Genomic DNA, 23,581 nt, shown 5'->3' with positions numbered 1-23,581 from the left:
GATGATGAATATATTTTTGAATTACATTTATTTGTTCACTCACCTCTTTTCCTCTAGATCATTTTCATTAACTATTTTATTCATACATTCACTTATTCAAGCAGAAGACTCGGCTAGGGCAGCCACTACTGAAAAGATTCAAAGTTTTCTAAGACCACCCCTACTGCCCAGTCAGGTATAATTTGGTTTAGTAGCTTATGTGCTAAAAACTTTATGGGTGATAAAACAGACACTACATGTTTGTTTTCTGTGGTAGGCTGAATAATGGCCTCCAAAAGATAGATGTCCATGCCTTATTCTCTGGAAACCTGTGAACATTACCATATACGGCAAAAAAGGACTTTGCAGATGTGATTAAATTAAGGGTTATGAGATGGGGATTATCCTGGATTATCCAGATGGGCCCTAGATGCAATCAAAAGTGTCCTGATAAGGAGGAGGCAGAGGGAGATTTGACTGCAGACAGGAAAAGAAAAGGCAATATGACCACGGAGGCCAAGACTGAAGTGACATGTCCACAGCCAAGGAATGCCAGAGCTACTAGAATCCGGAAGAGGCAAAGGGGTCCTCCCCTAGAGCCTCTGGAGGGAGCACAACCCTGCTAACACCTTGGTTTTGAACCAGTAAAATTGAATTCTGACTTTCGGCCTCCAGAACCATGAGAGAATAAATTTCTGTTGCTTTAAGCCACCAAATTGATGGTCATTTGTCAACAGTGGCCATAGGAAACTAGTATACTCCCCAACAGCTAAGACAGTGCCTTTCTGATACATGGGAAAAACTTCAAGAAATGTTTTATGAATTTCATTGAGTTCAGAATAAAAGGGAAAACTCTTCCAAAAGGGAATTTCTGGAAGACTTAATATAAGTAGGATTTGAGTTGTTCCTCGAAGAATCAGGTGAATTATTACAGGAAGAAAAGGAGTGAAAGATGATTTCAAGTGGTGGGAATAAGATGGGCAAAGCAAGGAGGCAGGAGAGCCCAGGACTGTGTGAGGGTAATGATGTTGAGGTGGTGGCCCAGTTTAGCTGTGATAGCAGAGGATCTGTCCTGGGGAGCAGTGGGGAAGCAATGCAGTACAAATGCCCTGGCCCCCTCATTTATCAGTCCATGCATGGGTTTTGATTGGCTTTCCTCCAATGCAACTAATCCTGCCAATGTGGGAAACTTTGACAGATTATTCTTCTAAGACCTGAGCATAAGCAGTGGTATTCTGTCATGTGCTGGAGAAATCCCACCTCAGTGGGTCCACTTGGCTTCCCTGCCAGAAAGCTATTTAGAGCTTAGTAGGATAGAAAGAACGTTTTTGTTCCCCTAGGAAACAGCACTGTGAATTACTGACCAACTGTTTATGACTTAGTTACCATTCTGTAATAGTTCTAATTCACAAGGTCCATTCATCAGCTTAGTGTGGATGTGGTAATCCACATAGCAAACTGATGGGCTGGTCATCTGTCTCCAAGAGCTGTAACACTCACTTCACTCCCAGCATCCAAGAGGAAAAACATGGTCAACTGTTTTTTATCCAGTAGTCTGATCAGGCTCTGTGAATGAGTCCTTCAGCACATCCATAGCATAATGATAATCAGTGTTTGTGATGTTGCTGATGATCCTGAGATACTAGAAGGTCTTGACAGACTTATGAATTTTCAAAGGCAAAATAAGTTTCTTCAATTCAGTTGCTAATTTACAAAAATTCTGTGTTCCCTGCCCACATTAAAGAACAGAGTTATCCATAATGGCAATCCCAAACTGAAAGGCTCCCAAAAGGCCCTGCCTATTTATCCAAGATTGCCTTTTATTTTTTCAAGAGCAATTGCAGAAATATTTGGAACTTGAGAAAATATATACATTTGAAGTGGAGATAAAAATAAGTAAACCAACAGAACAGAATGAAGAGTCAAAAATAGCCCCAGATATATATATATGAATTTAATATGCGCTCAACATGGCATTACAAATCAGTGGAGAAAACAAAGATTACTGAATTGAGAACAAAAGATAATTGCATTAATTAGACAAACTGATACCAATCTAAACAATAATTAAACTTAATCTGTACCTAACATCATATCATAAAATAAAATCCAAATGGATTATTTGTTTAAACATAAACAATAATATCATACAAGTACTAGATGAAATATAGCTTGTGTTGTGTTGGGAAAGAATGTTTAAGGTATGACACCAATGCCAGAAACCATAAGAGTGACAAATATGACAGTATACAAATTTCAAACTTCTGAATGAGAGAAAAAACATAGTTAAAGGACAAATGAGGTATCAAGGGTAAAAATGTAACCTCTATGAAAGAGTCAACATTCTTTTGTAGGTGATTTGTAAATTAGCTGCAGAGGTTAAAAGCAACCTCTTTCATTCTTCCCTTCTTGCCTACATAGTCTAATTCAGTTAAGCAATCTTAGTCCCAGGTTCTTACAACAAAGATCAGAAGCCAATTTATTGGATTCCCTGGACAAAAAAGAAAGTGTCCCAAAACTCCTGCCCCATATTCTTCCATTCTTTTGTGGAATGGAAGCATACAATACATGGGAAAAGACACACCAAAGCATTAACAGTAGTTATCTCTAGATTCGGGGTGAATTATTTTTTCCTATTTCCTGTCTAAATTTTCTAAATTTTTCTAAATCGAATGTACTTTGCTTTGGAAATAAGAAGAAAAATTTATCAAGCCAGGTTCTTAACTACAAGCAATAGAAATCAATTCTGGCTGTTTTAAGCAGACAGGGAATTTATTTAAAATGTAGTAGATATCTCATTGAATTATAGAGAAGGTGGAAAATCAGGCTTAGGCCTGAGCAGACAGAAGTAAACTTCCAAATAATACTTCAAAGCCTGTCTGGTGAGAAAACAATAGCTGTGCCATCAAGCAGAACATGCTAATCTTTGGGCCACTTCCATCTCTGCACCAGGCTTAAAGTAACCCCAACTGTCCCTACTTTTTGATCCAGAAAGACAGATCAGTATCACCTCTCACTTTTACTGTTACTTAGTCCCCAGGTCAAACTTGAGGGCAAGGTTGGCGGAATGACCTGGTCTGGGTCATGTGCCTGCACTGCAGCGACCATGTCAGGGAAAAGCATTATTTGGCATTTGCAGCCTCTGTTGTGGGCAGGTGTCTCCTCATCTCATCAAAACTCATAAAGCAGAGAGTTCCCTAAATAGAGAAAAGCAGTTTAAATGCTAAGTGGTCAAGAGAACAGTAAATGTCCACTATATAATACAATTTTTTAAAGATTTTCATAAAAAAAATATAGGAGGACTGTATGAAAAGCAACAATAGTTTTGGGAGAATTGTGAAGGTGGACATAATTCAGGCAAAGATGATGCCTCCATTGTTGAAAATCATTCTCCTCCCCCCTGAAAATATGAATCTTTCCCCTTCATTTTATTATTCTCCCTAAGATTCTCTGCTGATTAGTATGTTATTGGGGGTTAAACTTGCTTTTTAAAAATTTCTTTGCAATGGTTAATGTGTTATCAATTATCTACAACCGGTGTGAATTAATTTGGTCACACTGCTTTTTAATTTCTGCCTCAGAAAGTTATACCAATTCCTATCTTTGAATGGAAGTGAAGGAGACGAAATAAAACACATGGAGCACGTGACACTTTAGGGTCTGGGAAAAGGGGTGCAAAATGGGGAATTTAGGTTATGGTGAGCATGTTAGCAAAAAAATTATTCAGTGATACTTGTTAAAGCACAGTAAGGTAGACTTTACTCAGGCCCATCGAGATAGGTATAGGGACCACCACAAGGTAGTCTTGCAGTGGGAGAGAGTTGGTTCAACTTTGAACACAGCATGGGCACGCGAGAATTTATAGCCAAAGGGCAGGAAGGGGGGCAGTGGATGGAAATTACTAACAGAAAAAATCAGGAGTAAAGGGGACTCTGGCTAAACCAACCTAACAGGATTCTTGCTGAAGACAGTCCAGGGTGATCAGACATCACCTGGGGGTTGGTGAATGAGAAATCTGATTTGAAATCGAGGGTAATCAGATATTCAAGGGTGGAGGTTCTCGCTAAACTGACTTATCAGGGTTCTTTGCTAAAACTGCATTTTACAAGGAATTACATAGATGGGCCTGAGAGAAGTTTCAAGTGCCTCACTACAGTTTGGCCAAGCAGAGTCTTTGTCAAGTACAAAAGAGGCCTGAAGTGAGAGACACAGATAATAAAAAGAGCAGAAAGGAAAGCAAAAGATGCCAGAGATACCTACTTTAGAAATTTGTTTCAAACATCTGTTGATTTTTTTCTCATGCACCCAAATGGACCCAAAATGTGCACTATTACTCTGGTTCAGTCATCTCATAAGCTACAAAGTATTCCAAAATAAAAATGTTGTTAAAAAATATCTTTCTCACCATCAAGTCTGATGGAAGCACTCTAGGAAGATATGTGCCCGGATGCAGTGCATGCTGCAGTTTGAGAAGCATACCAACTGATGCGCTGCACCCACGGGGAACAACTTGCCAGTTTCAGAGCTAGGAACAGCCATGTTTCTCCTAGTGGATAACATGCCTCTTGTGTGTGCTCTTCCTAGTAGCATATTGACTTCAGAGTCAAACTGAGGTCAGCTTCTGCTTATTTTTCCTGTCCTTTTAGTGTTTACCATCCCCCTTCTCCTCTCCCATATTAAGAAAAAAACTGCGAGCCACCTTAAAATCCTTTTTTGTAGTGAGGTAGGGCAAAAATAATAAATATGCATGTTGACATTTGCTTGGGAACCTAGAATATAAATTCAAGGCACTAGCTCTTCATTCTGGTTAGACATCAAATCACAATTAAATCTTCCTCAAATAATCTGTTGTCCTGGTAACTGCTCTCTACTTAGAGAACCTGGAGGGTGAGATTGCCCAAAAGGGTCTGGAATGAGAGCAAGAGCTTATTAAGGAATTCTTTCTGATGTTCATAACCACAACAAGCTGTGCCAGAGCGGCAGTGAGGAGCTGGAGAAAAGCTCTCCTTCAGGTTATCCCAATTTCTGTGGTATATTTTGGGCTCTGCTGCCGTTAAAAGGCTATGTACATTATAATAACAAGACTGGCTATTGCACACCAAAAATATTGACAATAAATAGTATTTTGGATAATCAGATTGCAAATCCTCTTAAACACATTTAACTCACAGATATATTTAAACTTAGATGAACAGTAGCTGGGGTAATTTTTTTTTAAGTGTCAATTGGTGTGGATGAATAAAGATGGTTTTAAAGGAGCTATATTGCTTAGGGATTAAGGTGAACTGGAACAACTCATTTTTTTTTTTTAAAAAGGCCTCCGAGCTGAAGAGAGCAACTCACATTTATTTGATTGAGGCAGACACACTTTAATCCTTAGGACTTGTACTGATAGTCATGGGATGGTTCATCTCTCTTCATTAGTACAAAGAAGAAGTGACTTTTAATTGTGCATAAAAGAGATCTTGCAACTCCAGTGAGACAATGTTTTTGCATCAACAACAAAGAGGAAAAAAAATGTAAGTAGGAGACATTTTTATTTTGTAACAGATTTTTAGCAGGAAGACTCTGAATATGAATCGGCTTCATTTTTAAATCCTGAAGAAAATTTCCAAAGCAGTCCATAAGGTGCCACTTTAGTCAGAGGCAATTAAAACAAGCTTAGAATAGCAAGAAAGAAAATCACAAAATTGTTTGGACATTGTAGGGAAAAAAAGTTACAAATTATATTAACTCCATCCCCACATCCTCCCCGAGTCTATTCGCTTTTATACTCCTATATAAAATTCTTCCCCAGTGTTTGGAGGTGGGAATGGGGCAGGAGGTATGGTGTAAATGAGAAAAGTTTATATTAAGATATTGCTTGTCATGTTTTAATTGCAACAATGTAAAGTGTGTTATAAGCACTTAATAAAAAGAATGGTGCAGACTTTCTCCCCACAGGCAAGTGGTTCTTCTCAAGGGTCAAATTTCAGTCTCCTCTTTGATAATTTGGACATCACTAGAAAAAGTAAACACTTATTAGAACTTCTCTCTGGGTCTTTGTTTTCATGGTGCTTAAGGACCACTGGAGAAGCTATTTTCAAACTTAAATTCTTAATATACAGCAACTTTAAGGATCCTAGAATCAATGAGGAATGTGGATTCTCAAAGTGAAGTATCAACAGAGGATAGCCAGCTACTTAGATTTCCTGCAGGTATCACTTTTAAGGTGGCCTTCACCATATTCCTCTAGCCTTTAAGAAAGCTACTTAATGATGCATGAAGCTAATTATTATAAGACTAAATCTGTGGTAGCTGTTCACAATGTGGAAAATCACACTTTTTCATGGCCTAGTTTCTTTTAAAATGTGTGCCCTTTTCCCACCCTTAATGCGTTCTGTATGTATAAAATAAATTCTCTTCGCAGCAGGACCCTGGCTCAGAGGCCTTAGAACCCAATAAAAGAGTCCTGTAGTTTAATGGTCCTTAAATGCTCAACATCTTTTTCACTTAATGTAAAATCCATCTGATCTAACAGCTGTGACTGAATTATAGATATAAAATTTTTTTCTATTAAATGTTAATCTTCTGACTTGGCAAAACAATAGATGCTCTAAATTATTAAGAAGGCAATAACCTCTCTACACTCTTTCCAGAATTCAGAATATTCCCAGGACTGTTATCTTGAAAAAAATTGCAAACCTGCTTAAAATATAAAGTAAAAATCAGACCTATTACAATTTGAAGCCAAATATCAGTTATAAGCAGAATTGTTTTTATTGACGTCTCTTCCATTATTTTACTGAATGAAACATATACACACACACACACAGTTGTCTCTCAGTATCTGAGGGGAACTGGTTCCAGGACCCCCAAGAATAGCAAACTCTGCAGATGCTTATGTCTCGGATATAAAATGGCATAGTTTTTGCATATAGCCTACCCACATCTACCCATATACCTTAAATCATCTCCAGCTTCCTTGTAATACCTAATACAATGAAAATGCTATGTAAATAGTTGTTATACTATATTGTTTTTTAATATGTATTATTTTTTATTGTCATATTAGTTATTTTTTTTTTTTATTTTTTCCAAATATTTTTGATCCACAGTTGGTTGAATACCTGGATGCAGAACTCCACAGATACGGAGGGCAGACTGTATGAAAGTGTATATACATATGTTTATGTACACAAATATACGTGACTGAATTTATATATATACATATATATGTATGTATATATATAAACTGGAGAAGCAGCCCTCACTAGTCTTGGCTCTTTCTCATTCACGTATGACATTTTTGTAATATTCCCTTTTTGGTTCAATTCATTTATCATTGATGTTTGTTCATGCAGGCATAAATAATGAAAATGCCCTCTAATACATAAGGGATGCCACATGCCCAATTATGCTCTCCAACAAGTACTCTTACTGCCCAGGGAGTCTTGTTGGAATGCCATCTCTGCTGCAGCTTGATCTTTAAAAAAAAAAAAACATCTGTACATTCCTGAGTCACTTGAGCCAAAGGTCAATATACGTAGTAAGAATCAGAAACCATGCTAAGAAGCAGGTTAATATTACCTGGAGAGGCTGGTCTAAACAGTCCCGTTTCAAATAACCAAAGCCAAAACATGAGAAAGAACCGAATTTCCAACAAAAAATTCTCAGACCCAATTTAATCAGGGACATCATTGAATGAAATGACAGCTGAAATGCCTATACTATTTTCCATTTTGCATTTTGTGCACAATCTATTTTATGGTGCAAATTTTGCCTTTATTTATGTTTTTTTGTTTTGTTTTGTTTTTCCTCTCTGAAAATGATTCACAAAATTTAGGGGCCAGGAGTTAAGATCTAGGTTCTTCTTTTCTCTGCCAAGTGTATGCAGCCACATTTTTTCACATGTTCATCACAGGCAATTCTCCTTCAATCCATATTTTGGTGCCAGTGATACCGCCATTACTTTGGTGCAAAGAACTCGTAAGGAGAAAAAGATCGCCGCAAGGTTGCAGAAGCCAGCGATGTAGAAAACTAGGAGGCAATAGGAAGTCGTTTTCTTCTACCACATTGAAGTAGATGTCAAGAGAAGCTGTAAGCACTGCTATCTAAGGTTTGGCGTTTGAATAAGCAGGCACTGACACATCTAGTCATTGTGAACACCAAAAACTAATTTGAAAACTCTTCCCTTTTCTACTGTGAAACAAGTGAGGTAAAGAACGTGAACCATTCAGGTAGGTAAGAAGCATGTGTGTGAGAACAGCTTTTATGTTCTTGTTAGAGGAGAGTTCTTGGTAACACTGAAGGAAAAAATGCTCATGTTCTAAAACTGCAAGATTTTTAAAGTAGCAATGAGCCAATGCATTTAGAATAACTGAAAAGTTTAAACTGTATAAAATTTGGTGAGGGTCAAGAGAAAACGGTTAAATAAAAAGCAAGCCATAAGAAAGACCAAGCTAAAAGTCATCTGGACTTTTAGAACAATGTAGGTATAACTAGGGATTACAGTCTCTATAATATTAAAATGTAAGATGATCATTGCAAAAATATTTGATTTTAATAGACCATTCTTTATAACACTGACCCTCTGTTAAAAGGAATAAGCCTTTCTGATGAAGCAGGAGTATAAGAAAAAAATTAAATAGTACAAGAGTAACTGCTTTCAACAAAAAATTGTACTTGCACAGGAATTCAGTGATTCTCTCAGAGAGCACTCAGATCATCTTAGACAACAGTTGCTCTTCTTTCCTCTTGGCCACAAGCTCAGATCTCAGTCTTTCTGAACACAGATGGCAAAGAGACCAGTATTGTCCACTTGTTTACGAACTTAAAAAGCTTTAGTCTTCAGTGCTGTAAATGCAACTTCTGCCTTTGATATGAAAAGGTGAGTGAATTAGATAATAGGATTAACTTAAGGAGGTTATTGCTATTTTACTCAAGATAGCTAACTGAAAATAGATACCATCATCTGTAATTTGGGACCCCATCATTTCCAAATCTAAATTCCCCAAAGAAAAAAATAAATTCCCCAAAGATAGTAAGTGGACTAGTTTAACTTGCAAATCTTTTACAAGGATGTTCAAAACAATATTCTACAGAAAACATTTTATTGATGGTTGAAGACAAAATAAAATACACATAAGTTTCCCTTCTTACCACTATAAGGAAAATACAGCACCAAATGTGGATATTCAGTTTAGAACTTTGCTCCCCTAGAGAGCTTCGAAAGTTGACCTAAAACTCATGCTGAAGGACAACATTAAATATAATAATTTACAGAAGCCAGATATTGCTTATGAAAACTATATACAAGGGTCTTCAAGAAGTTGATGAAAGGATTTGTATGATCTTTTAACTCAATTTTTCCACGAACTTTTTGAAGTACCCTCGTATCTACCTAAAGAATTAAAAATAAATCAATTCTGACGTTGCACTGTTGTTTATACACTGAAGAAATATGATGGCTTATTCTTTGGTGTGAGAAGATATTCTGATAGTCCATTTTCCCTATTATACAAAATGGGATAAAAAATCTAGTTTAGGACACTCAGAGATTATTGCTAAGGCACATTTTGCAATCTAAGAAAACAGATGAAATGACTCAATTGTTCAGTTATTTGCTAAGAGTCACATTAGTAATTTTCAATCCTAATTGCAAACAAAATATTAATAAAAATACCAAGACATATAAACTTTCCTTAACGAGATGTAATTAATAAAAATGATTGCATTATTTACTATAAACATGTCCAATTTTATTATATTCTTGCTCTCTATATTTTTAGTTTACTGTATTCTTGCACTTTGGCCTAAAACATTAGAGATCTTTTCTAAAATCAATTCTCTAATGCTATTTTTGTAGGAAAAGTGCATTTCATATTATTAATCTCATTAGCACAACTTTCCTATAAATAAGTATGAAACATTTGGAGGATTCATGTATAATAAGAGTTTGGTTACTACAGTAGCAAATGTCAAAGTAATTGTTAAAAAGAAGTCTATAAACTTTCTGACACTTTGAAAAGCCTAGTGTATCGCTTATCATAGTTCTCTAAATACTGTGGCAAGAAAAGTCACCACGAGTAAAAAGTAAGATACTGTTGTAGAGATTATTTGGCAATTTTATTATAAATTCCTAATATATTCCACCCCTGCCTGTTCTTAATCAAAATGTAATTAAGCACTGCAAATCATCTCTGAAAAGAAATTTATTTTAAAAGGCATAAAAGTTATTAGTGTAAAAAGAAAAAAATCTGCAACTCCAAAAGAAGTCAAAGGCACTCATTAAGTTACCTCAATAAAGATGTAACTTGGCCAGCCAAGCTACAATGCATTCCTTGAAACTACATAAAGTCTCAAGGCTTGACTAAGGAACCAAAAGATCTTTTGATCCACTTTAAAGTGGCCACCAATCAAATTAATTTCTCTGAAAAAAAAAATCTTTAAACCATTTTTTCAGCTTAACCCCTCTTTGTATGGACCCACTGAGTTGGCTCATAATTTATTAGACTCAAAAGTTTAAAAATATTTAGTCAATCCAATGCAAAGTTTTATGCTGTTTGTCCAACTGTAAAATTAACATATGTAAAATATAATATTTGAACTGAATTGAAAAACTCAGTAACATGCTCATCTAATTAAAAAAACCTACTGATGGAACAAAATATATTTTATTTTAATTATACTAGCACAGTAAGGCCCAGAAAGACCATAGAGTTGCACATAGAATACTCAGCACCAGCAGGATAAAATGGAGATTGGCTGGTCAGTGCTAATTGCTAGCACACAAGCCCCTGCCGCATTTGTATGATTTGGAGTAAGGCTGCCTGAACATCTTCATCCATGTGACCCTTGAGAGAAAGAAGAAAGGGGAGAAATGTTTTATGTCATCATCATTTACACAAGAATTCCAAAGACAAAGACCTTATAATAAATATAGCATAACTGGTTCTGATTCACCAAATGCTAAGTCCTCATCATTGTGATGATTTTCTAAAGGAATTATTAGAAAAGGGAATAGAGCTCTATCATGAAAATAAAGTCAATTAATAAGTAGTACATAGCAGTTGCTCTTAACATCTATTACCAGAAAACAAATGAACAAACTTTTTTCTAATAACAGCCTCTGATGATAAAGGCAACATAAGTCATAAACGAGCAAAATAAACTATAAGGAAATTTTTTGTTACTGCTGCTGCTGTGAAAGTTATCAGTATCAAAATGGAGTCACTAATGTCAAACCTCAACAAAATGGAGCCAGGAGCCATGAAGGAGGGACCCTCCCACATATATGCCTATGACAGGAACTATGCAAGGAATTCCTTAAAACCACGTACTCCAGATAAGCCTTTTGTACAAGGACATTTGCCTAACAACTGCTGTCTCCACCAATAAACTAACGCCATCCTGCAACAATCCCCTGCAACCAATGGTCTTTGTTTAAAAGCAGCTTATGTGGACTTCTTTTTTCTTTTAAGAGTTTCTCCCTGCCCCTACCTCTCCAGATGCACCTATGGTCTGCTATAGGCCTGCTGTTACCCATAACATGCATATCCCAGATTGCAATCTCCTGCTATTCCAAAATAAACTCTTTGCTTTGAAGAGTCAGTCTCTCTGTCACTCATTTTAGATTGACACTGATGAGGTTTTGTTTTGTTTTTTTGTTTTAATTAGAATAGTACTTCGAAAAAAATCCCCATATTTATATTTTTACTTAAATAGGATCATATATATCATTTTGCAACATGCTTTTTTACTTAGTGTCATAGAAATCTTTCTCTAGAGCTACCTAATTATTTTAAGTTATTGTATAATATCCCACTGTATGGATATAGTAAATTTCTTTACCCATTCCCCTAAGGATGGACATTTAATAGATTTCCAATCTTTATGGACAGATTCTTAGAGAAGAATGGATCAAAAAGCAGGATTGATTTTTAATTTTGCAAAGTACCACAAAATTTCCCTCTATAGAGATTATAACAATTTACATTCCCACCAACAGAGTATAAATGCCAATTTCCTACACATTCTGGCCAAAACTATAGACTATCATCTTGCTTAATATTTGCTAATCCCATAGGTGAAAAATGATACTTCCTTGTTCATTTGCATCTCCTCCATTACTGATGAGGTTGAGCGTATTTTTATATGCACATTAGCCATTTATAATTAAAAAGAAACATTTTAAAATTAGAAAAGTGGCAAGAGATTGATTAAATGCAAGTTAATATGGTAGGTTTACAACACACACACACCCCACTTTTTTTTTTTTTTTTTTTTTTTGCTGGAGCACTTGAATAGATTCCAGCACAACATTTCCTATTAATATACAAAGTTTTGCTTCAAAAATCTGTTTCTATAACAGCAGGATATTTAAATTTCAAACATTAGCCATAGCTGACCAAACTGACTTTCTTAGCTAACTTTACGATTCCAGAAGGCAAGACTATTTCAGATGCCAATTGTTTTTGTTATATTTCATTAGGACTCAGTAGAAAATAATTTCAAATTTCAGAAGCATATATCATACAAAGCAGAAAGTCTTGTTAGTTCTGTTGTATCTTTCAGCGAGAGCAAGCTCTTCCTTTGGCCAACATCAGTGAGTTCCTCACCTTCTGTAATACAGCTTTTCTATGTTTTTCTACTATTTCCCCCCTTCAACTTCCCACTCCGATGTCCATCAATAGCCTTCTCTAATAACTGCAATACATTTTCAAATCCCAGCTTATCTTCCATCTACTCAAGAGTGTAGCTTAAGGTACCTTCTTCTATCATATTACCATTCATTCTTTTTCATTGATTTCCCCTTCATCTCCTATAGAAAAGGCAGGCCTACTGATTTTAAGAATTTGATGTCGTAAAGTATCTTTCTTTCTTTTTATTATTTTATCTAGTTCTCTTTTTGAAATGACCTTCCCTTGAAGCTTTCGCTTAACACCTATCTTTCCTTTCTTTGTTTTTTTTGCTTTTGTTTTTTACAGTGTGGCCCAACACACTTCAAATCCAAATAATTCCTATTATATCTCACCTGTCATTCCAAAATTTGTCTCTTTTAGTACATCTTCCTGAAAAAATCTATTCTGAGAATTTTCGAGATATTGCTTAGAGGATTTCTACAGAACATTAAGCATACCATACTTCATATGTTAAACATTTTCTTAGTATGACTTTTTTTAAGTAGATCTCTCAGTACACCCTAAAGGGAATTCATGATCTTATACTTCACTGAGCTTAAAGTTCAATAAATAAGTATTATTGATTATCTCTTAATAGACCAATTTTTCCTTAATTATTACACTTCTGTGCACACCCTGGTTGTCATTTCCATACTTTTCTAGTATTCTCTACATTTCAAAAAATATCCCTAAGCTACTGAAAAACATATGGAGTCCTTTCCACTCTCCTCTTTTAGTTGATGTGTGGATGTCAAGGCATTATCTCCAGCTAGCAATACCATTAATGTGTGGTGCCATCATATGTTGCCAAACTGTCTATAAACTGAGTGACAAGCAGATGGAGACAACACTAAATTTAAGATGTTGTGTTGCCATATAACTTTGCAAATTTTTCTCAGAGACATGCAAGCCATGATTAAAAGAAACACAATTATTTTTAAATAAGCATATGGGCTACAGCTACTCTAAATATCAATTACTTTCACATAAATTTACTAGAAAATGAAAAATTATTTTCTCTAAAACAATATCCTTTCCAGAGGAGAAATAGTTCTTTACCTGTGCAGCACTAAGAAGGTGTGTCCGATAAATTGCAATTACTTCTTGGTGCTGTTTGTCAGCATCCTACAAATGTGGAAAGATGGACAGATCAAAATGTTAGCAAACATTTCCAATGTATGGAGACTCATGACAATGATTTCCTCAGGCCTGATGCTCAAACAGTGGTATTACTATGGAAGTGCTCCTGCTACTTCTTATAACAAACCACCTTGGACCAACCAAATGCAGAATTCTATAACATAACAATAGCACAAAGTTTTCTAATGTATATGTGGGAACATTCATAGTGAAAGCGATGCCACTTATCCTAGGTAACAGGAAATTATTGCCTTAGTTCACATCTAATGTGATGAACTTATCCAGACACTGATCAACTTATGCTTTGAATTACTGCAGAAACTTCCATCTTGCCTCCCTATCTCTACGCTCTATTTCCTCTCATGTTTCTAAGACTGAGGTAGCTCTTCCCTCACATCAATTTTGACTCAAAAACCTTGGATAAAACTTCTTTACATGTAAGAGAATCCAAACTCATCAGCTCGGTTCTCAATGGCCCCCACAATTTGGCCTCAAATATTAGCTCCCAAATACAGGCAGGCTTTTCTACTGGTCCCTGGTCATGCCACTTGCATTCTACCTCCATGCCTTTCTTCACATTATTTGGTTTGCCTCCAAGATCCCCTATTTTCCTTTCACCTACCAAAACACCATCTATTTTACTAGTTCAGGCCAGGTACTCCTTTCCTCTTTGAAACTACCTCTCACCACACCAGTCATCTTTCCTTCCTAGGAACCCATATCACTTAGAATCTGGTACTCCATTCTCAATTCTATATTTGAGATCTCTTGTCTTGTTATTTCACTTATCATGGATGTATATTTTGCCCCTCCAACTACCCAGAACTTGTTGGGGACTTCAGGAACAGTACACTCTCTTTATCCCTGACAGGGCTTAGTTCACTGTCATGAACAAGATAAATAATAAACAGACATTTCCAATTATCAAAGACCAAGATCTTATTTGGATAAGATCCAAATCAGCAACGTGCCATCATTAATCTGTAGGCCAACAGTGTTAAAAAATAAACACTTAAAAAAATAACTTTCTTCTATTCAAAAACAACTTATAACCAATTCCTACAGAATAGGAAAATATTAGCAACAATTTATATTTGAATGGGGCATGTTTTACTTAGCATTTCAATGTATATTATTAGCTCAGTCAATTGAAAATGTAAACAAACAAGTAACCAGTTCTTATTGTCCTATTGTATGGATGCGGAAGCTAAAGGTTATTCCACATCACTTGCTTTTAAGTGACAGGGCTTAGATCAAAGCCACCATCTTTAGCCTCTAAATCTAGATGCCTTCTTTCAATACATAAAGGAGATATAAGTATCCAGAAGCTTTCCTTTATAAGGCATAAGACCACAGAAAGGCCTATCTTTACTCACAAAAGTAAAGAATTATAAAACACCTCCTCTAGGTTATGCCTATGGGACCAATATTTTAGAGTGTGTACTACAGTGAGAAAGATGCTGGATTTGGAGTCAGCCAGTCCCGGGTTTAAATTCCAGCTGTATGACCCCAGGCATACATACCCCAGGTATTTTAATCTTGTTTCCTTAAGAATTAAATGGATGGAATGAAGCCTACTTTGTAGGACTGTGATAAAGATACACTTTAGAAATAATGTAAAATGTTTAATGTAGTGCCTGGTGTATAGTAGGCACCAAATAAATAATGTTATTATACCACCAGTATAGCTAATTTTTGGCAAAAATGATTACATTCTTGGATCTGAACACAGCTACCAATCAATTTGATTTCTAGCTTTATAAACAAACAAACAAACATGAACCAGCACATATCAGCACAAAGCCCCGTGCATCTGGTTACTCACAGCCAGCTGCTGCTGCAGGGATTTCACTTGGTTCTGAAGAGTGTCAATCAGTTGGCTCTGCCTCTTGGTGGGGCTCCCGCTGGTGTAGGTGAGTTGGGAAAGGCCACTGAGTGCCTGTTTTAGTCGTTCTACATCATTAAGCAGTTCAGTTATCTTTAAAAAAAAAAAAAAGTATGGGAGAAACGTATTATTCGCTTATTCATATATAATAAACATACCTGCACAGAAATCATTCCTTATTTGAGACACAAACTTTTATCTTTATAAGCCAGAAAACTGAGGTATGAATATTGTCAAGGTTGTTATCAACAGTACATACAATATATAATTTCTTTAATTTAATCCCTCTCAGTTAATTCCTTACAAAAGTAATACCAAATTAAGAATAAATGTCACATATATTCTAAGATTTGAATATGAACTTGATCTTCTTACTTTTATATAATATAATAAATAAGTATCTTTGAAAGTATATAAATTATCCTCCAAGTAATGTCTGGAACACAGGAAGGTAGGGGTTATCCCCTCCAACAAAGTGTGAAAGTAAAAGCTCATCGCCTTTGTAACTCTAGAATTAACTTACATACCTTGTTCCTTTCAAGAGCTGTATTATTTAAGACTACTTTGTTGTAAAAAGGAAAAGAAAAAATAGGGAAGCTATTTAGAGTAGTGGAAAGAGCACAGGCAAAGTCAGACAGACCTGACTTACGTGAATTTGGCTAATTTCCTTTACTTTTCTGAGCCTTAGTTTCCTCATTGGTGAAAGGTGGAAAATCTTTCAGAGTTAAGAAAATCAAATGCAATCGTAAATATATGCCTGGTACATAGTACGTGCTCAGTAAATGGCAACACGTATAAGTACATATTAATAATCAGCTATAATAATTATATATTACGATATTCGTAACTACCTTCCAAACTAGCTGAGCATTTAAATTCATGATCATATGAGAAGACATGCCAGACATTAGTACTTGTACCTCTCCACTGAGGAGGGCTAGGTCTGTGAGTGCTTTTACTCATCACTGTATCCCAAGCACCTGACACAAGGAAAGCATTTAATAATTACTGGTTGAATGAATAAAATTGCAGTCAATTTTCATATCCCCTCTCCATAGTACAAACTTTATCCAACTACCAGTTTCAACAATACTGTTGAGTACCTATTCTGTACCATAAGAATGAAAGATGAGAAGGAAAGATAAGTTATACACACAGCTCTTACAACTGGTTGGGAAGATCAACCACATAATTCTAACACAGTAATATATATGTTTTAAATGGATGGCAAAGCCAAAAGAAAAACATGTATTTTGGAAGAGGAACCATTTACTGTAGGCTAGATTGGACAGTGAAGGTTTTAGGAAGGAGGATAAGGTGTTAAAGAATGTAAAGGATTGAACTCAGTAGAAAGGAGGGGAATGGTGAGGGGACTAATCTGTACAAAGATATGGGGGACAGAATGTGAAATGAATTGGAGGACTCAGTTTACTGGTTTGAGCGAGTGGCAAGAACAAGTTTGGGATGCTACTCAGTGTCTGCTTTCCTGCAGCTCAGAAACAGCTTTTTTCTTCCTACTCTCTATCCCCATTTTTCAGATGCCATAAATCCACTGGATTTTGACTCTTCATCTATTAGGCAAGTGAACCTTGAGTCCTTCCATCTTTCCTCAATTCTTGGCTGTACCAGCTAAAGAAAAAGAAGGAAAAATGCTTTTGAACTTTGTCTATTACTTCACTTTTTTCCAATTCAGAATTTTTTGCACACCAGTAGTCAAACTGGAAAGGTAGCATTTAATGGTCACTTGATGATACTTTTGTAAACCTATCTGTGGAACATTATGGTAAAGAGTCCTATTCTTCTTCTACTCTGGGAGTTCTGCTCTGGGGTTTCCAGTGCATAGCCATGCAGGCTACTTTGTACCTACCTTATTATCTTTCGCTTCTATTTGTTTAGCAGATTCTTGTATTCTTCTCTGTAACTCCGTGATTGTTGTTAGGGACTTATCACATCGTTCCTTCTGATCCTTGATTTCTTGCTCAATGCTGAAATGTAGTAATTCCTTCTCATCTTTTGTAGACAGTTCCTTCTTTTTGGCATGCAGAGCCTCCTCACATACTTCCTCGTACTTCCTATTCAGATTAGCCAATTTTTCATTTAAATTGGAAATCTGTGTCTCCAAATCACTTTTTGTTGCTTTATACTTACACAAATCAACTACCTCTCTAGTCTCTAATTTTTTTAATGCTTGTTTAGTATTCTGAACCTCAAACTGAAGTTTGGAGACTTCTTCAGTTTTGTTTTGGCTTTCTTCTTCCTTTTCTCTTAAGCTAGCTTTCATGATTCCAACTTCTTTCTCAAATGCCTCCTTAATCTGCAAATGCTCTGCCAGGGGCACAGAAGAATTCTTTTCATTCTCCAACAATTGATGCAGTTTGGTCACTGTCTGCTGCTCTTTCTCATAACACCTTTGTTTATTCTTCAGTTCTTCCTTTAGACTCTCGATTGTGCCATTAAGAGATTTTTTCAGAGCCTCAACCTGTTCCAATGAAACATGCTGTTTCTGCAAAAGATTCCGTGCTGCAAGTATCTCAGAAGTCTGTTTGGCATTTTCTTCTACTAGCTTCTCTTTCTCATTCTTTACTTCAGTGTACTTCTGTGTCAGGTCTCTTAACTGCTTGTTTAGCTCTTCTGTTTTTCTGCTTAATGCTCTTTCCTTTTCATGAAAATGCTCAACGAGAACATTCTTATCCTTTAAATCTTTCTGAAATGTGGCGATCTCCTTCTTTAACTTGTCATTTTCTTGCTTGCTTTTCTTGGCTTCTTCTTCCCTGACACTATACTTTTGTGTCTGCTCTGATAACTGTTCTTTCAGTTCTTTCTCTGTTGCTTTAAATTTTCTCTCATACTCTTCAAAGCTGTCAACTGGAGCATATTTTAGCTTAATGCATTCTTGTATTGTGTCAAGCTCCTTCTTCTGGGCTTTAATTTCAGCATGCAGTGTCACAATCTCTTCTTGGCCTTTTTTGTAATCAGCCAGTATCTCAGCATTATTATCCTGTACCTTTTTCATGCTCTTACTTACAGCACTCATCTTTTCCTCGTGCTCTTCTAGGCTGATGTATTCAGCCTTTATTTGGTTCTGAGTGTTTTCCAGGTTTCTTTTTAATATTTCATTCTCATCTTTTATTTTTATAAATTCTTGATTTATATTTTCAAAATTTTTCTTCATATCCAATAATTCTCTGTTAGTTTTATCTAATGTGTTAGTCAGTGTAGTTTTAATCTCTTCATGGGTTTTAACTGGCATATACTGATTACTCATAGTCTTTTTCAAGTTAGTGTTTTCAGACATAAGTGCATATAATTTCTCTTGGTCTTCACCACATTTTTTATTAAGTTCAGATAGCTGTTTTTTATGTTCAACAATATTGGATTTCAGAGCCATTATCTCTTTTTCATGTTTCTCAGGAGGTACAAACACAGTTTCCAGGCGGTTAACATTCCTACTTAAGCTGTCATTTTCCATCAGCAATTTCTCCATTTCCAACTTCTTTTCTGAGTATTTTTGTGTTACATCTACAAGCTTTTTATTCAAATCATCAATAATTGCATCATGTGACTTTTTCATTTCTTCATTTACTTTTAAAGGAACATACTGATTTTTCATTTCAATAGTTAAGTTATGTACTTGCTGGTTGAGGAGCTTATTATCCAGGTAAACCTTTTCTATCTCTTTCTGTAACGTCTGATTTTTCAATGTTAACTCAGTGACCTTCTTCCCAAGTTCCCCTGATTTTTGCTCCAATTTGTTCTTGAGCTGTTCATGTTCCTCTGGTTTGACATGCTGAGCAAGCTTGGCCTTAACATTCTCAAGGTCTCTCCTTAACTGTCTAATTTCACTAACTGATTTTTCATATTCTCTTTCCGTCTCTAATAACTTTTTTGCTTTCTCATTAACTTCATTTGATAATAAGCTCTTCATGTTTTCAAACTTTTCCGTTGGAATGGAAAGGGCCAATTTTGCTAACAATTCTTTTAACTGGCCTTCCATCTCTATGACCTTTCTTCCTTTCTTCTCTCGCTCCATTTCACACATACTAAATTCCTTCTGCAATCGTTTATTTTCTTCTATCAGCTTGCCTTCATCCCTCTTAAACTCTTCTGCTAACATCTCATTTTGCTCGATTTGGTTTCTTAATTTTCCCACTTCTGCTGAAGCACCTTCATATTTTGCTTTCATGTCTTTCAACTGATCCTTCAGTTCCTCTGTTAGTCTGTGATTCCCTGTAGCTGCTTCACTTGTTAGGTGCTCTTTAAGGGCAAGAAAATGAGTCTGCATTTGTTTAACTTTCCCTTCTGACTCATACATCCTCTTCTGCACATCTTTTAATGCATCTTCTAATTGCTTTATCTGTTCATCTGAATCCTCTTTCACCCTTTCACATTCTAACGCTAAAGCTTTGCACTCTGCCACCTTGTGAGCCAGTTCATTTTGGAGCTTGAGTCGGTCTTGTTTTGCTGAATCACAGAAAGTCCGCATTGCTTCTAACTCTTTCTTTAAAATTTCATTTTCAGAGTATGAGGTTTGACTGGGTAGAGATAGCTCCAAAGGTCTTAACATAGATCTGCTTTGCATATGAGCTGGCATACCTGTGAAAGTACACTGAAAAGTAAAAAAAAAGGACATCAATCACAGAAGCCTAAAGAAGACACTTATTATAAGTACTTATTGCCAAACTTATAGAAAGTTTCCACATCATCAGGAGTCAAAGGGTTCTCATACTAGTAAGATGGAAAAAAAAGTCACAGCACTGATTTTTGTGGTAAGAAAAACAGTTCTGGGTAGGATTTCCTTAATACACTCAGAACATTTTCAGAGTTCTGTTCACTTAAGTCTATTTCTGGCAGAATAAAGAAGGAAAATAGCTGGGGCCTCTGGGCACTATTTTCTCTTTCTTTCCGCATTCATAACACCTACCCAACACATGAATATCAACCTTATCAAAATATATTTAATATTTCTATGTTTTATGGTACATAATATGCCTAGAAATTCAAATTCTGAAGAAAGCCATCAGAACCCTTGAATTAAAACAAGTACTACAATTGTAAATATGCAAATAATTTCACAGAATTATATATTATTTAAGTTCTAATAAGATATATGACTTCTGAAAACTCATTGTTAACTCCAATGTAATGTTCTTTAAATTATAAAAATATCACCAAAATAAACCCAGCTAGTATGGGAGTTGTAAAGAGAATGTCAGTCAACTCACACACACACACACAAAAAGTTTTCTTCTCTCAAATAGGAAGATAAATTAAAATTTAGTACATAATCTTAGTACAAAATTTTATTGATATCTTGTTCCTTCTATTAAATGCTGACAAAAAAGTACCTGTATAATTAAACTTCTCAGTAAAATAGTTCGCAAATATTAGAACATACAATCTTGAAAGACTAAATTTAACTATTTTTATTTTCCCCATATAGCTCTTTTGAAATACTAATTCATTGATAAAAGCCATATGCTATGAGTACATCCCATTAGTTTAATAGGCAGGTTTTACTGTTATGCAGTTGAATCTGAACTGCCTTCCCCTGGATAAAGAAAAGAAAATCGAAAACATGGAATAATTTCCCAGTCTCAGTCTGCTTTTAAATTATCTTTCAACTTACCAATTATCTTTAGGCTAAGACTTTCAGACTAAAACCAAGAAATTACTTACACTGCTTTATAACTTCCATACTTGTTTTATTATAATCAAATATTTACCTAATCTTCTTAAATACTGGCTACTTGAGGGCCGAGCCCATGGCGCACTCGGGAGAGTGTGGCGCTGGGAGCGTGGCGACGCTCCAGCCGCGGGTTCGGATCCTATATAGGAATGGCCGGTGCACTCACTGGCTGAGTACCAGTCACGAAAAAGACAAAAAAAAAAAAAAAAAAAAATACTGGCTAGTTGATAACCATTCTCTCAATTTAGAATCTTAAAATTTTCCATCTCAAAGAGATCATAGACCTCATCTAGGCTACGCCCAAAGATGAAAGTATGTAAAAAAAGCCCTTAAAAGACTTTTAAATATTTATCAGTTCTGAAATCCATAGAAGGTGCTAGAAATGCAAACCTTGTAACTACTTGAAAGAAAAGGTGAGGAGCACATAAAAAATAAGAAAATCAGACAACACTCTACCTTCTCTTTCTTTAGGAAAGAGAAATTCTTTAGGTGAATTTCCAAAGCATAGAATATATATTCAATTGCAAGAAAAAATACATTTTGAAGCCAAAACAAATTACTTTTGAATTATTATACCTGTCTTCCCCTTTATATAAGTATGAAGTTAACTGATCGTTGTTAAAAAATAGAGGCTTACTAGCAAAGACAAAGAAATTGTAATTCAAATCTCTCATTTAAGTCACTATCATCAAAAACACTCTAGAGGGCACCAGAAACAGCAATATCTGCTTTTATTACACTCAAGAAAGCAAGACCAATTTTCCTTTGATAATGAAAACCTTACTCAAAATATATACATACACTTAATAAATATGATGCCATTGCCTTTTTTATAAAGGCACAAATATTTTCTTTAAATATTTTTTAAAATTAAAAAAAAGTATTACCTGTGAGTCTGTCATGTACATTTGACCTTGTTTGAGAAGCATATCTTCTTTGCCTAAATAAGTCCAAATAAATGATATCTTAAATATTCATGCCAAAGTAAGCTAAGTATTAATTTGGTGTTATTTCCTCTCCTTTATTATTCAAACAAAAGAAAAGCAGTAGGTACAACATAAAATTATTCTTGTTCTAAAATACCCATGTTTCCCTCCTTATTTCTATAAACATTAAGGAAGTATCTACAGCCTACTAACAATAGATACTAAATTAGTTTTTAGAAACAGAGGACTGTTAAACTAAATAGGCTACATGATTATTATAAAATATATATCTTACAATCAGTCAAAATAAAATGGGATTCTTTGAAATTTATAGGATAAATATTACTGCTGTGCTTAGATATTCACTAGGAAGAAACAAAGACAGATTTTCTAGGGCAATTGTTTAAAATTGGAGAATAAACAAAAGTGAAGTTGAACTAAGTATAGCCTTTTGAGGGGGGAGGAGGGTAGTGTATGAGTGGCTGGCCAGTACAGGGAACCAAACCCTTGACCTTGGAAGTACAGTCTTAAAATAATTAACAAGTAAATAACTGTTTATGGAACTTATAATTTTAAAGTGCTGACCTGCATTAGGATCAATTTCTCCAAGTCAGAAAACTATGTTTCTTTCCATAAAAAAACAAGCCCTAAACATCACAAGATAAATTTCTACTAATCAACAAGGCAAATTTGGTAATTCATACAATACATGACTTAAAAATATAGGTGGTTAAGGAAAATCAGAGCCTCAGTGATTACCAGACTTTACATTAGAGGCTACAGTAGTCATTTTAACCTCCTAGTTCTATCTGTTGAGGTATAACACATAAGTAGATGGGTGAAGTTTAGCAGCAGGAGTATCATGTACAGTTGGACAAATAAACAGGCATTAACATTCTTCTTTGCTTGAACTGGGTGAACTGTAATGATAATCTATACCTTCATACTTACGATTACTGAAATGACTTCCTGATCCTAAATGATCACTCTGAAATCAGAAGCATAAATTAAAACATTTTAGGTGAATGCTGCTTCATTTTGTTCAATTCTGTATCTATTTTAGCTCTAAATGGTCCAGTCATTAAAACTACATTTTTGACATTCCTTGTTTCTCCTGAGTATTATTCTACTGGAACCCACAAAAAGGTACAGCACTAGCAACAATTAGAGAGAACAGTTGGGAATAACTATTTCACTAAGCATTTTAATAAAAGCAGCCAAGTGTTTCAAGGAAAAACTTTATTGCTCAAAACAAACAAAAAAAGTGAGCACCAAATTAACTGAAACAACTTTCAGTATCTAG

General features: G+C 35.4%; 1 protein-coding gene across 5 annotated transcripts in view; it reads right to left on the bottom strand.

Annotated features, from left to right (window-relative positions):
* Positions 1-10,618: 10,618 nt before the first annotated feature.
* UACA (uveal autoantigen with coiled-coil domains and ankyrin repeats) overlaps positions 10,619-23,581 on the bottom strand; it is a 115,181-nt gene continuing 102,218 nt past the window's right edge. For 3 of the 5 annotated variants that reach the window (XM_063089658.1, XM_063089662.1, XM_063089660.1), the window contains exons 14-19: positions 23,218-23,266; positions 22,240-22,292; positions 17,534-20,272; positions 15,607-15,759; positions 13,701-13,766; positions 10,619-10,814 (exon numbers count right to left, since the gene is read on the bottom strand). In XM_063089658.1, coding sequence (XP_062945728.1) covers positions 10,743-10,814; positions 13,701-13,766; positions 15,607-15,759; positions 17,534-20,272; positions 22,240-22,292; positions 23,218-23,266 — 3,132 coding nt within the window. In that variant the 3' untranslated portion in view covers positions 10,619-10,742. The remainder of the gene's footprint in view (positions 10,815-13,700; positions 13,767-15,606; positions 15,760-17,533; positions 20,273-22,239; positions 22,293-23,217; positions 23,267-23,581) is intronic. The other 2 variants (XM_063089659.1, XM_063089661.1) reach the window with 1 other exon arrangement.

This window comes from Cynocephalus volans, chromosome 3 (genome assembly GCF_027409185.1).
Source record: "Cynocephalus volans isolate mCynVol1 chromosome 3, mCynVol1.pri, whole genome shotgun sequence".
Classification (NCBI taxonomy): Eukaryota; Metazoa; Chordata; class Mammalia; order Dermoptera; family Cynocephalidae; genus Cynocephalus; species Cynocephalus volans.
The sequence above is the reverse complement of the archived record's forward strand: the minus strand, read 5'-3'. Positions and strand labels throughout refer to the sequence as shown.